The 15,363-nt window shown below is 37.2% G+C and overlaps 1 protein-coding gene across 2 annotated transcripts in view; it reads right to left on the reverse strand.

Annotated features, from left to right (window-relative positions):
* The window catches only part of SLC39A9 (solute carrier family 39 member 9), a 41,882-nt gene that overhangs the window by 23,523 nt on the left and 2,996 nt on the right, over positions 1-15,363 (reverse strand). The window contains exon 2 of one of the 2 annotated variants that reach the window (XM_019733460.2): positions 1,363-1,471. The exons of the other annotated variant lie outside the window; for it this stretch is intronic. Within the exon in view, the coding sequence (XP_019589019.2) occupies positions 1,363-1,471 (109 nt within the window). The remainder of the gene's footprint in view (positions 1-1,362; positions 1,472-15,363) is intronic. 2 annotated transcript variants of the gene reach the window in all.

Here is a 15,363-nt window from a genome sequence, read left to right on the forward strand (position 1 = left end):
TTTTCCCCTGGAGATTCTGATACTGCAGTCTAGGTTGGGAAATAATATTTTTAAAATGCACCCCTTCCTCAAGAAACTTTTATTATCAGACAAGTTTAGAAAACTACTAACACCCATAATTCTTTCTGAACTACAAAGACAAGAAAAAAATGTAATTGTCTATTTAATCATGGTCTGACTGCTTTCTAGTATACTAGGACAATGATCCCTCTACAGTAGAATAATCACACCCAGAAAAATTCAAGGGATCCACTGGGATAAGAAAGGAAATACTGATCGATACACATTTACTTTAAATGACATAGTTCAAAATTTTCCATTTTAGGTGATTTTTCAACATGCAGAGTAAATAAGTAAAATAGTACATGTATATTTTTTTTTACCCCAATAGGATATATGATCAAAAAGAACAGAAACCAGTGCTGCAAGGCTCCTGGTTTCTTACTTTTCTCCCCTTACAGCTGAGCAATTCTCTCAGCCTCTGCCCTATTTTGCACTGAGACCTCACTCTTTACCATTACGCCCATATTCATACCCCAGGCATAAGAGCATCACCACTCTGGATAACGGACACAGGTTTCTTCCTCAACCGAGATCTGAAAAACGACTTGTTTATATTGTATCTAGTAAGAAATTTGGAAGGCCGTACCTCTTTATACTATTCTTAAAGTCCAGTAGACTCTTGGCACTTGAAGATTCAGCTCACCAATTTAACAGCTGTGGTTTCAATCCTTCACAAGTATCTGTTAAGTTTCACGACAAGTAGTAATCTGATTTTGCTGAGTCACAACCTTGAGTCAAATATGTGTGCGAGCTGGTGTGAAGGACCAAATTATTTAGCAGGTAAGTGAACCAAGCTGACCAACCAGCATTTACTCTTACACCGCAATACTGTTCTCTTCTTGCTATTAGCATTAGGAGAGGCCTCTTTAGGTTTTTTGTTATCCTTTACTGCAGAGGTCCTCACTAATTATCTACAAAGTTTACTATAAAGAGTCCTTAAATCCAAACATGTATATTATACATTTTTCCATTAAAGAACAATAAAAATACAATCATCATCATGTAGAATTTGGGAAGTTTTGAGCGGGCATTAAAAAAGGACTGTCATACTTTGAAAGACTGGAATTCATGTATTATTGCAAATAAATCTTAAGTGGTATTCATGCATTGGGGCACTCAAATCACAAACTGCGAAGGATCTGTTCAGTGTTAAAGATGTCAAAAGATATGTTTTAAGGACTTTTCTCAATGTAGATTTCTACGCCAAACATAAACTGAGTTCAGAAAAAATACCATTAAGCTTCTTTCAACTCTCCGTGTGAATTAACATATCTCAAAGAAGTCCCTTCTCTCTCTCACCCTCAAGAATATCTTCATAAAGTGCGTGGACTCCTTCAGGCACGATGACCGCCAGTGCAGTTCCACAGAGAAGGCCGGCACCCAAAACAGTCACCAGCTTTAGTCGCTCCTGGAAAGAAAATATAACTGTTGAAAAGACTGATGAATGAATGAGAAAAAGTTTCTGAAGTATCTATAATCACGACTTTTAGCTGCTCATTTGTGAGACCAAATCTACAATGGCCAGAACATGAAAAAGCGTCAGCTTCATGAATAATAATGCTAATTAAAACATTTTTAAATTTACCAGATTGGCAATGATGTGGGAAAACTTGTCTGCTAATCCATGATAGGGAGAAATGAGCACACCTGACACTGCTACAACCTATCTGGACCATAATTTGGCAATTTAGATTTAAAGTTTCAAAAATGTGAATTCTTTGATCCAGCAATTTCACTTCTAGAAATCCATCCTAAGAAACAAAGAACTATGCAAAGAAGACCACTGTACTTATTAAGAGTGCAAACCTGAAAAGAACTTAGATGTCCAAGAAAGGAGATTGGCCAAATAAACTATAATACTTCATCACAGTATCACAACACTCAGCCATTAAAAATTATGATATAGGTCTATTTATGGGCATAGAAAGTCATGACTTACTGCTATAGAGGAAAAAGCTGGAGGCAAACATGTTCTTTGGTTTTTGGTATGTCTTATTTGTAATAAAAAGTATACATATAAGTAGAACAAGTGTAAAATAAACATTAACAAATTTCTTACTTTATAATTTATAAACATAATATAGCATACATAATTTGTAACATAATTTATTAAACATTTATAATTTATCTAAAATGACCATGTATTGCTCACAATAAAAAAATGTGTTTAATTCAATACTAAAATGTTCCATGGTTTTTTTAAAAAACCACTTTATTGAGGTATGATTGACACACAAAAAGCTGTAGGTATTTAATGTATACACGTGATGTGTTTGGACAAAAGTCCACATCTGTAAAACGATCATCACTATCAATGCCATAAATGCTCTATGGTTTTAATCCAACTTAATCCTGTTTTTCTTTTTAACCAGATTTCTCTGAGAGACTGTCTCTTGATATACAAGATATAAAGGTTTATGTTTCAAAATTTCTTGAAGCAGTGATGTACCCTATATGGTTTCCTGGAGTCTTAACAGTATTAAAAAACATCTTAAAACCTAAAAGGGATAACTATGTATGTTGCTTATTAAAAAGTTTCAATAATTTAATGGTATATCATGTACTTTACTTTTCTGTTTTAGCTGCCTTTATGAGATTAGCAAAAATAATAGTGGCTGTATTACCTCTGATATACCACTGAACTTGTGACTATGAGGCTGGGGGATATATATGTGGTCTCTATGGGAAAATGGGTTCTTAGCTGAAAGGCTGATCGAAACATTACCCCCTCGTTGGGAAGAAGGAAGGGATCTATAGCTCACTGTGTCTCTACTGAAAACAAGAGAACTCCAGCTGCAAGGTCAGCACTAGCCAATACCTGCCACATAGCAAGTGGGGAATCACCACAATCCGAGCACACAGGCCAGCTCAGCCCTGCAGACACTTAGGACGGTCATTATTAGCTACTTACAAACTGAGAGTATTCTGAACGCATCCAGTGGTTGGGGCACTGGCTTGGGAGATAGAGCTGACTCCATGTCTAAATTGGTTAACAACTCAGTACCTCAACTTTTCTTCTATAAAATAAGAATATTTCTACCTGTCTTATTAAGATACAAGAGGAAACAGGAGAAAGTGACTGAAACATTTTGGAAAAATGACATCAAACAACAGGTGTTACTATTTTAATATTTAATACTGAGCTACCATAAGTCTGTCTTTTCCAAGTTATTAAACTCACTGAAGTACTGCTAATCCAGCATTTATTTGAGACAAATTGTCAGAGCATGGAGAACACAAGATGGAGAAATAGGTCTGTTGTGTGTAGAAGGTGACGGGGTAATTAATCTTTTCATCATTCTCTCTAGTCAATTCATAAAAGTGACCTTTTTAAAAAAATTCATGAATGTAAAGTTTTACTCCTAAGGAAGGACAAAAACAACCATAAAACTGAAATGGACTGATCATATCATTTCAATTTAGAGACCTGGTTTCAGAACTCTACAATTCAAACTAATGAATAAATTGCTAGAAAATTGTCCTGTCAGCATTTGGACTATGCTCTACTCTGGGAAATGGAAATGAAAGATGCCCCTGCTTTGCAAATTAAGGGAAGATGAGAAGTGATGATATACCTAAAAGAGAAAGAGCTGATTGTCCTCAGAAATTACTTGGGTGGTAGCTCACATCATACATAAAAATTAATTTTTGATGGATTATGCACCTAAATATAAAACCTAAAACTCAAAATCTTCTAGAAAATGTAGAATATCTTTGCAATCTTGGATTGGCAAAATTCCTTTCTCCCTTCTTTCCTTCCTCCTTCCCTCTTTCTTTTTGAAGATCTAATTGGCTTTATAGAGCAATTCATGAATCAGGGAAGCATCCCATCAAGCTGAGAGGAGCTCCCTTGGGTTGTTAAAATTTCTTAGCAAGGACACAAAAACACAGACCATGAGAAAAAAATTCAACATAGGAATTCAAAACATTTGCTGAGGGCGGCCAGTTGGCTCAGTTGGTCAGAGCGCAGTGCTCATAACAGCCAGGTCACCGGTTCAATTCCCACACAGGCCAGTGACCTGCGCCCTCCACAACTAGAGTGAAAACAACAACTTGACTTGGGGCTGATGGGTCCTGGAAAAACACACAGATCCCCAATAAAAAATAATAAATAAATAAAATAAAATAAAACATTTGCTGAGAGTTGCGTACTGATGGCTCAGAGCTGAGTTCCTCTGAGGAACTGAGCCTGAGCCCAAGGGAAGTGACTAACGTAAGGCAATCCTCCCTCTCAGGGCAGTGCAGTCATTGACTTGTGTGGAGTTGTGTGGAGGGAGGTACAAAGCCCTATGTCCTTGCTTCAATTCAGGACATCTCTGAAGAGCCATCCAGCTTCAGAGCCTGCTGTGGGGTGAGCTGCTGCCTCTACTGCAACTGAATTACAGTTCTACTTCTCCATCTACTTAATCCTGCTCATTCTCTCACCCTTGTTCTTCCCAAGAGCACTCTCCAACAAACTTGCTATAAATCTCCTTCTCAGAGTCTGTTTCCTGGGGAACCCAACCTAAGACACTGACAAAGGGCTTGTATTTGAAATACAAAGAACTTCTACAACTCAACAAAAGACAAAAAAATAAACAATACAAAATGGGTAAAACATTGAATAGATACTTTACAAAAGATGTACAAATGGCCAATAAACCCATGAAAAGGTGTACAATGTCATTCAGTCATCAGGAAAATGCAAGCTTAAACTACAATGAGATACTTCTTCATACCTACCAGAAAAACTAAAATTAAAAAGAGTGACAACACTAAATGATGGCAAGGATGTAAAGCAACTGGAACTCTCAGAAGTGCAAATGGAAGCACAAAATGGTACATCCACTTTGGAAAACTGGCTCTCTCTTATAAAGGTAAACCACAGATTCCACCTTTGGGTATTTATCAAGAGAAATGAAGAAGTATGTCTACAAAAAAAACTTGTACAAGAATGTTCATAGAGGGCCAGCCTGGTGGCTCAGGCGGTTAGAGCTCCGTGCTCCTAACTCTGAAGGCTGCCGGTTCAATTCCCACATGGGCCAGTGGGCTCTCTTGGTGTCAGTTCAATTCCTTGAGTCCCGCAAGGGATGGTGGGCAGCGCCCCCTGCAACTAAGATTGAACACGGCACCTTGAGCTGAGTTGCCGCTGAGCTCACGGATGGCTCAGTTGGTTGGAGCGAGGGCTCTCAACCACAAGGTTGCCAGTTCGACGCCCACAAGGGATAGTGGGCAGCGCCCCCTGCAACTAGCAACGGCAACTGGACCTGGAGCTGAGCTGCGCCCTCCACAACTAAGACTGAAAGGACAAGTTGACTTGGAAAAAATCCTGGAAGTACACACTGGTCCCCAATAAAGTCCTGTTCCCTTTCCCCAATAAAATCTTAAAAAAAAAATTAAAAAAAAAGAATGTTCATAGAAACTTTATCAATAATTGCCAAAATCTGGATTGTGATATACTTATACAATGGAACACTACTTGGTAACAAAAAGGAATTCCTGCTAGATACAGGAACATGAATGAATTTCAAAAATTATTCTGATGTTTGAATAAAAGAAGCCTTATACAAAAAGAGTATGTCCATTTATATGAAGTTTTAAAAAAAGCAGGCCAAACTAATCTATAACTACAGAAATCAGAACAGTGGCAAGAGGGATGAATGGGAAAATGCAGTGGCAGGGCTGATTAACTAGAAAATGGCACCCAGTTATTTTACTAGGATGATGGAAATATTCTAAATCTTAATTGTGATGTGAGTTACATCTCATATGTTTGTCAAAATTCATCAAACTTAACATCTGTACCTTTTAACATCTGTACCTTTTACTCTATAAAATTACATATACATATATATTTTTTGTTTGTTTGTTTTAATTACCTGGGTAGTAATTTACTCATCCAGAACCACTGAAAGGATTCATTTTAGAATTGTTCAATTTTAACAAAGTTTCTTCATGGCAGCTCCTTGAAACCAAGCTCAGAGGTCTATGTAAAACACTAAAAGGCACTTCAAAATTTTTTCCTTTTTTTACTCATAATTACATTACTTATTTACATGAACCAAATTTCTGAATATTATCTATTGCAACAGATTTTGTAAGAATTTTCCAAAGGCCCTAGCAAGCTAGAAAATGTTAATAGTTGAATCTCTATGTGCAGCTAATGTCATTACGAGGAAATCATGGTTAAGTATTTAAAGCACACAGTCATGAAATTACACTCTTTGTTAATCATGTATGAACAATTAAATGCTCTGAGCTGAAGGATATGAACAGGAGCTTGGTCCAAATTTTTAGAAACACACAGTCAACATTTTTATTAATTTTTAGACACATACTTAAAAAAAACTGGATACTAGCTGAGTTACTAACATAGAATCCAAGTTTAAGAACTGGAAGAAAATATAAGAAATGATCCTCTCTCAATATATATGTGGAGATTCAAGTGCCAAAGATGAGAAATGATGTACCCATGATCACACAGCTAGGCTAGCTAGTGGCAGAAGCATACTTTGATCTGACACTGTACTCTGCTGCCCTGTACATCCCAAGACAATGTCCATCACGTGGCACAACATAGACAACGCATCATACAAAATTTACCTCTGAGAAAAGGTATCATTCAATCATACAACCTCTTTAAATAGTGTGTGTCAGCAGAACCCCTTAGCAACATCATGAGGAAAACCAAAATTATAATTAGTGAAATTGTTCTCTATTAATAGTTTCTAAAGGTCCATGAAAAAGTATGAGTAATAAGGACAATGAAATGTGCTTTTCCTAAGATTTTATTTCTTCAAGGCAGAGGACTACTCTTTATTCTGAGATTATGTCGTACCTACTATTTAGTCTTAAATTGTCCTTTCTTTTACAAAACGATGGTGATGATAGTTTTTGTTTTTATTTTTAATGTTCTTACTTGGCAAAATTAAAAGCAGGCATTCCTGTACCAATTTTAACTAACTCCAAAAATATTAGTGGCCTGCGAAACCCAAAAGCTTGGAAACCCCACATCTATGGTATAAGCATGAGCTCTGTGTTATAATACCATAAAAATTCCAGAAACAAAGAATTTGAGAAACCACTCATCTATAGTGTAAGCATGAGCTCTATGTTATAATACTATAAAAAATTTCAGAAACAAAGAATTTGAGAGTTTGTAGAAAGAGATTTTAAGGTAAGTCTAAGTGAATCATCTAGCTTTATAATTATTTCCCTGAAGGAAAGGCAATGTGAGCTAAAATTACTGTATCATATTTTCAGTTCACTTTGAAATTAAGTACACTTATTTACCAAATGAAGTTTAACATCCACTGAATACTATGTTTGTATGGCCCTGTAACCCCTTCCCCCAAGATTGTAAGATTTGTGAGGGCAGAAATTTTTGTTTTTAATGTACTGCTGAACCCTCAGTTTATAGGACAGTATGTGGCATTTAACAGATGCTCCCTAAATACTTACTGAAAGAATGAATTAAATGCCCGGTGACACGCAGGTCCCCAGCCAACTTGGTGCTAGGGACTCGGTACCCATCACTTCACTGGCTCTACTATCAATAAATACACGAATGGAGTGGAACTTCTTTAGAATACCTGTGCTGGGAAATGGGCCTAACATATTCCTTGCAAGTGTAACCATATCAAGAATTTTCGGTGGTTAGTTGCTTTGGAATTTATGCTTTGGCTTAAGGGGTATCCAAATACACGTAATAAAGCCCATCTTTAGCAAAGTGATATAGAGATTATATATCCTACATAACTTTTATCAGCTTGATAAACGTCTAACCGCACAGCGACCAATAGTACAGAGGCAACACTTGATGAAAAAAGCAACAGTCAAAAAAATAAGCAACATTGCCATGGGTTGTCATTTCAATTTCTATTTTTTTTAAATTTCTACCTAAATCATTTTGGACGCAATCTGATTTATTTTAAGCACTAGAGATGTGGCTCCATGTTATTGTATAACTAACTGTATTCTTTCACACAACTTCACAATTTGGGATTCAATCTCAAAATTGTGTATATATCAAAGTTAAAACGCTGATAGGTGTTCTCCTTTGCTTATGGTAAATCACTAAAAGGGTGTATGTGAAGAAGAACTACAAATTCCAAGTATAGTTCAAAATGAAAAGTGAGTTCCCAAAGCGACAGTTTCTGTCAGAGAAATGAAATATTTGCTCGAGAGGCATGAACGAACTATGGAATGCCATTGGTTTTATGTTGTCTCATTTTACAGTTTCACAGCTGTAGCCTGAATGAGCCAAAGGATTGACCAGATGTACTAATTAAAACAACAGCTTGTACTCAATGTCATTAACTATCAGCGCAAAGCTTTGAAGTCAAGTTTAATTTTCCTGGCAGACACCAAGGTAGTTAAATGGTTTTTCTTTCCTTGCTCATAGAAACAGTCAATACATTGTTTGGTTCAACTAAATATTAGCCAATAATTTTTAAAGCTTTTAAACTTGAAAATAGTTTATTTTAACCCCTTTGTACCATGCTCATTTTAGTACTGAAATCATCAACTATAGTCTCTTAAAAAATTAAAGATGCATCTCTTCTTATAAAACTAATCCCTTCAAAGCTCTAGGCACTGAAGAGATGAAATAGAGGGTACAGAGTAACTCTTATTCCAGCACAAAAGGCTTTCTCCATATTCTTTCTCCACAACAAACCTTCTTCAAGGAGATTTTTCCTAATGCCAATTTAACTACTACATTATCTGCTAAGTGTAGGTAACAGGTAATGAAGGAAACTCAAAGATGAACTTTGTTCTTCAAGTTCTTACAATTAAGTCAAGATGCTGAAAAGCTTCCTGCCTCTACGTAGCAGCTGTGTAACCCTGAGCAAGTTCAGTGTCCTCCACTGTAAGAAGGAGCTGCAACGATGACTGTTACTACTACTGTCAGGTAGGAGTACGGTATCAGGACACTCAGAGCAGAGTAACTCGTTATTACTGATCTTGACCATCACCAGTAGCATGCAGAGAAAGCCTCTAAGCTCCTCCTCCACAAGAACAAAACCAAACCTGGATACTTGGATAAAAGTTCAAGTGAACAATCCTGATACCTGCCATTTTGCCAGGGGCACATAGGCTTCCCCTTTCCTAATTCATTTGACATAGAGGTAATAACAAGCAATATTTTACTAATGCCACTTCCTCCAATCTTGGAAAACAAGACTAATTTGTTTTTCCTTTTGTATTAGAGTCCTTTCTAACTATAAAAGAACTAAACAAAAATTGGAAATCCCATAAGATTGTTCAATGTGAGTACAAAAACAAAAACAAAACCCACTGGGAAAGAACCTGGGAAAACACTGGCAATAATTATATTATTATTAACATATAAGACGTTCAACTGAACTGAGAAAATTAAAATAATGAAAATACATTGTTCTCTACCAAATTAGCAAAGTTTTAAAAATTAACAATGATACTACTCAATGTTTGTGAGCACACAGCGTCATTTACATTTTTGGGGAAAAATGCATCTAAGAAAAACTGGTAACAAAGAGTGAGAATCTTTAAAACCACTCATGCCCTTTGACCCTCTCATTCTACCCCTGCAGAAATAATCTGAAATATGGTCACAACCTCAGAAATAAAAATATTCATTCAACACAATTATGGCAAAAACTTGAAAAAAATTAAATGCATAGTAAGAATTTCTGCATATAAAATAACTTAATGCAAGGTATGGGGAAAGGGTGTGGAGCTCCCATGCCCTCTCCAAATGGGAAAACTCTCCCAGACCCTCCATGTGTTCATCAATCTGAAAGCTCTCTGAACCCCATACTTTGGGGTTTTTATGGAGGCTACATTACATGGGCAAGATTGATAAATCATTAAATGATTGAGTCAACCTCCAGTCCCTCTTCCCTTCCTGGTGGGAAAGTTTTAACCCTCCAATCACCTGGTTGGTTCCCCTGGCAACCAGCCTCATCCTTAGCTTACCTAGGGGCCTTCTAAAAGTCACCTCATTAATATAACAAAAGACACTCTCCTGGCTTTTCTCATTTAAGAACTTCCAAGGTTTTTAGACACTCCTTGCCAAAATCAGGGATGAAGCCCAAATAGATAGTTCTTATTATTAACCACAATGTCACACGCAGAGAAGTTTTTGTGGTGCCACCCTGGTGGAACTTGCTGGAAATCTGCACTCTAGAGTGTCGGGAAACGCTGTCTTACTGGGGAGACTCTCCTATAACACTGCCCAGGGGCGGTGCCAGAGACGCTGGAAGTTCAGCAGGAGTCTGGAGGCTGGAGAAGCCTCCCGCTGCAGGAGCTGCACAGGGAAGCTGCACGCTGAGGACCTGGGGCCACAGAAATTGCCTAGGAGCCTGCTGAGCAAGCACGCCAGCACCAAGGAGAAAAACCCCTTCCTCTTACAAGTTGGAAAAGCTCAACGCTGTGCCAGCTGGCAAAGGAAAACTATTTAAAAGACCCAGATCCATTTTTACAGAGCAGTCAATGGAGAGTGAATGTGGAGCTGAGAGGCAATAAATTGATAACTGGCATTCTGGCCAGTAGAATTACATAGAAAGATACCCAGGAGCCGAGTGAGTACCAAGGACAGTAGAGAGGAAGTCAAACGCTTGCTCCTTGGGCCATCTGTTTAGCTAATCAGAGCCTTTTCTGGCCCTTTAGATTAATGAGGTTTCTGGATGGACAAGTTCTACACAGAGAAGTGCTACGAATATTCTTGTCTTTCATCTCTATAATAACTAATATTTATTAAGTACTTATTATGTCAGCATGTTCTATTATAATCACTTTACATATATTAACTCAATTCTATGAAGCAGGTACTTCTATTACCCCCACTTTACAACAGAGGAATAGAAAGTTGAAGTAAAGTCACCAGGCTCACATACCCAGCAAATGGCAGAGCCGTGACCTGAACCCACACGGTCTAGCTCCAACATCTCTTCATCGAGCACTACGCTAAACTTCTTCTCTATAAAACCCATTTGATGAGTCAGAAAAGAGTAAGAACGAGTCTGGGAGCTCACAGGAATAAGCCTAAAGATTAACTGATGAGTCAGAAAGAGTTAATAAGAACGAGTCTGGGAGCTCACAGGAATAGGCTTAAAGATTAACCAGTTAGCTCTGAGTTCTCCCGCTAGCACTTCACCTATAGGCTGACAAACACCAGGTCAATTTTCGGAGGAAGCCAACTTTGACAACAGTTCTCAGAAGGGGCCAGCCGCGACAGTCAACAATTGCAAGACGACTGGCCCCCTGCGTCCTGCATAGAAAAATACCGATAAAACCCCAGCTAAACAGCAACCTGCTGCCGCTGTCTACTCTAGACTCTGCCCCACCAATTCCTCTGCTGGTGCTTCTCTCCTTACTATCCGCGGAGCCGGCTTAATCTTTAGACACTGCCCCAGGCATTCTCTCTGCGCGACCTTCAATAAAACTTTCCTTGCTTTCCTACTTTTCTGAATCTTGTGAATACTTTCACATTCTGCCAACGACCAGGGGTATTCTGAACTCTATTCACTGTTCCGTTTTTTGCCTTTTAGCACCTGTCTACTTTCCCCAATTTGCCTTTGTCAAATGCATAAGGAATTAATGAGAGGAACATACAAGATGCAGAAGCTCGAATAAAAATTTTTGGTTAATAGAAAATTGACCCCAAGATAAATACAGGGTTTACAACACATAGTTTGAGATAATTATCTAGTAGCTAACTCCAAGACCCTGTCACTTAAAAATCCATGTTATTGGGGTAGAAGAATTTCCGGAACAACTGATACCTATTTTTATTTTATTTCAATAAAGTTAGACATTGAATATTAGTATTCAAGGAGAATTGAGATTTCTAGAATTCCATCATAGGTTTTAAGAAATACTTGTACTTATGTAATGGTGACACTATACCTTCTATTTTAAGATTTAAACCTCTTGCATAATTCGATTTAACCGTGCAGTTTAGCTTGGGACTTTTTTGAAAGTTTTTCTTTTCTTTGCTTCCCTCCCCTCCCACCAAACCTTAACGACTTTTCACTATACATTTACTGTGCAGACCAGTTTCAATGGTTCTGCTTGCTATGCATACCTGGCTCAATGACTTGAAAGAAGTTTTTACATATCTGCCTAAGATCCACTCCTATCCCTGAAACAAACCAGCCTCTGGGAAGCGCTTTTCTCCTTCCCTAAGTGCTGCCTCTCCTTACATGCCTGTAAACTCTTTGGGCGATATTGAGTGGGAAGGCAATCTGTAACAAGGAGTCCGCCTAATGCTGGCATTTTGGAATAAACCTGCTTTTCTTTCTACCAACCTCGCCTCTTGAGTTTTGGCTTTCATGTGGCAAGCCTCTGGGTCTTTAGCACGGTAACACACTTAGAATTAATATTTGTCACCTGGAATTCCAAAATGAGACGATCTTAAACTTCGTTAGCATTCAACAGTCTCACATCTAAATTCTTTAATTAAAGGAAAGGTTAAGACTGTCACATACATTAGAATTCTGAATCCATTTCAGGTCTTCTCCCCTCAAAAAGCATGTCAATTCTTGAATAGCACACTTTAGAATTGACAAACTATGAAGGTATAAATCTTGGATAGTTCAAAACAGGAACTGTTTCAGCTTTCAATTTGGCAGGTGTTCATTTAAAGGGCATCTAAGACATATTCGGCTCTTCAAGGTTTCAATGGTATTTGGAGATTGTTCACCTCTGTAATTTCAATTCTGCTACACTGACTAAGCACAAGACATGAGATGTACTGTGGAAGGTAAAACGTAAGTGATGTTAAGGGTATTCCTAATTTGGGGAGCTAAAGGTACGAATTTAGATCCATTTCATTTCTTCTTTACACAGTGCTCATTTGGAAAAGAAATACCATTTAATGGTCAAGTGCTTTGGACTGGTAATGAAACACCTCCACCAGTGTTTGTGACCTCTCCACGCCTGCGTGTGCTCATTTGTAAAGTGAAGTTGAAGGGCACCTATCTCACAGTCTCATCCTGAGCTTTAAATGAGCTAATACACCAGTGCCTGGTACACAGAAGGAGCGCAATAAGCAATAACTATTATTAACATTATTGTGCACACAAGTTTCAATGATGTCTATCCAGATAATATCCTAGAGAAAACAAAGTTTTTCACCAATAATGTTGAATCAGATTGTATCGAGATTTTATTTGAGCCAAACCTAGTTTTATCAAGCAAAGATACTTATGAGGCAATAACTTTATAAGACAACAATCTGAGGAAAGACAAAGTATGACTTCCATGTATGGGTAAATTATAGAGAATGTAAAATTTAAAATGTTAGAATTTAGAAATGAAATTCCAAAAGAGCTTAAAATTCAATAGAATTACCATACAAGAATAAAAGGTTAATTTAACAGACAATGCAAAAGTCCTTAAAAATGCAACTTTGTCAAATCTATTTCCAAAAGAACCACTGTCAGAGAAAAAGCATACTGAATGGATGTGTTCTTTTAGACGCAAACCTTTGATCTGGGGGCAACTCAAAGCCCCAAACATATTTATTATGAATGAGTCCATTATTATAGACACAAAAGTTTAACACATGAAAAACAAAACAAAGCTTAAAATGAGAATAATTATAATGAAGAAAAGTAAGTTGAATACTAAGAAAAGTACTGTAAGGCAGAGAGACTAGAAGAAAAGCCCTGGCCTCTCCAAATGAAACATTCATGGTGAATAGGAATGCCAACCCCCAAACAAGACCATTCGAATTCCAAAAAAATAGCTGAGAAGTTTCCATGTTTTAAGGGGGTTGGAGAGTTTACCCAGTATTAGGAGTCTGCTCCAAAAATAAAAGGTTTAAAAATTATAACTTAGAACAAAATCATAAAAATGAAAACCTTAAAACATTTTTTGTAATCAATACTGAGAATAATTCTCAATGATTTCTAAAGTCCTTATTATGTTCTAGATACAGTGTTAAGCCTTGTGTTTGTATTATTTCATTACATCCTCACAACAATCCATAAGGTCATTTAACAGAAGAGAGTTGGACGTTAAATAGCTTGCTCAAGTAGTGACACTGATTTTGAACACACCACCTGTCTCTGAAAGGTCCTTCTGAAATCAGTACATTAATCATCTTAAATTCTTTATCAAATAAGAGTAGCACTACTTCATCTGCATACCTACGGATTTATACCGTTTTAACACATGAAATATTATAATCCAAACTGACCTGCAATGAGAAAAGTGCAAAACTGAGAGAAAGCTCTCCACTCATTTTTTAGCAAAATGATTATTACAATTATAGGAATAATTGCTATGTCTCTTAAATCTAATAACACTACATTTGGGATTGTATTTTGTATGTTATTTTTTTTCCCACTTCATTTTCTTAGTATTTCATTTTTGCAAATATATTGGTCTGCAATGGAACAGAAATTTAAAAAACCAAAAACTAATCTTCAGCAGAGAGTTAGAGGAGCATTACCCCAGAGCTCCGGTGCAAACACAGCTTGCTCTCTATCACCAGCTCTGTGACAAAAAGACACGCTCAGGTAAATAACAACCCTCAGATAATTGATCTAAAATCCCAGTTTGGCCGTCATTTATATCTTAAATTCATTCATCAATCTGAGCACTTGCTAAACTGGGTTTATACTAGGTAGTTAAATTGTGGGCTCTCAACCTACATATGCATTTCCATATAGAGCCAAGAAAACTGCTCATTAAAAACATAAGATAGTGCTAGTGTGTCCAATCCTTTACCAGACAGGACCTCACTTGTGTAAAGCATGCTTTGGCCTCCTGTACAAGTTCAGTTTTTCTCCTTCCCACGTGCTGAAGAACAGAGCATCTTGATTATTAGTTACTTATAAATGCACTTGAGAGTCGGGAGATTTTTTCCCTTTGCTTTAAAATGATTTACGTATGAAGGTACAGTCACCAGGTCAAATGGCAAGGAAGAGGTTACAAAAGCATCAGGAAAGTTGCTTTGGGGGCAAGGACTGTTGGAGAAAAATAACAGAAAAATCAGTGTCACATAAACCTGTTGATGGTCAGAGATGGCGGGTAGACACCACTGCTACAGCAGTTTCAGACTACTTGATTTTAACTAATTTCTAAATATTAATCTTGCCCGAAGTAATGGCTTTATTGGTCTTTTTTCCTGCTGAGAAATTCTGAAGAAGAAAGTAATGAATGACAAAGCAGCAGCTAGATTAAGAGCATGAATAAAAAGCATATCTTTTCATGTAAATGATAGTGAACTGTAAAATAAATCCGGTTTATTGATCCTTCTATGTATAATAACACTAGTACCTAAGAAAAGCTAGACTTTAGCCAATGTAGGAATCTGGGGAGCTATTTTCT

This window comes from Rhinolophus sinicus, linkage group LG03 (assembly GCF_036562045.2).
Source record: "Rhinolophus sinicus isolate RSC01 linkage group LG03, ASM3656204v1, whole genome shotgun sequence".
Lineage (NCBI taxonomy): Eukaryota > Metazoa > Chordata > Mammalia > Chiroptera > Rhinolophidae > Rhinolophus > Rhinolophus sinicus.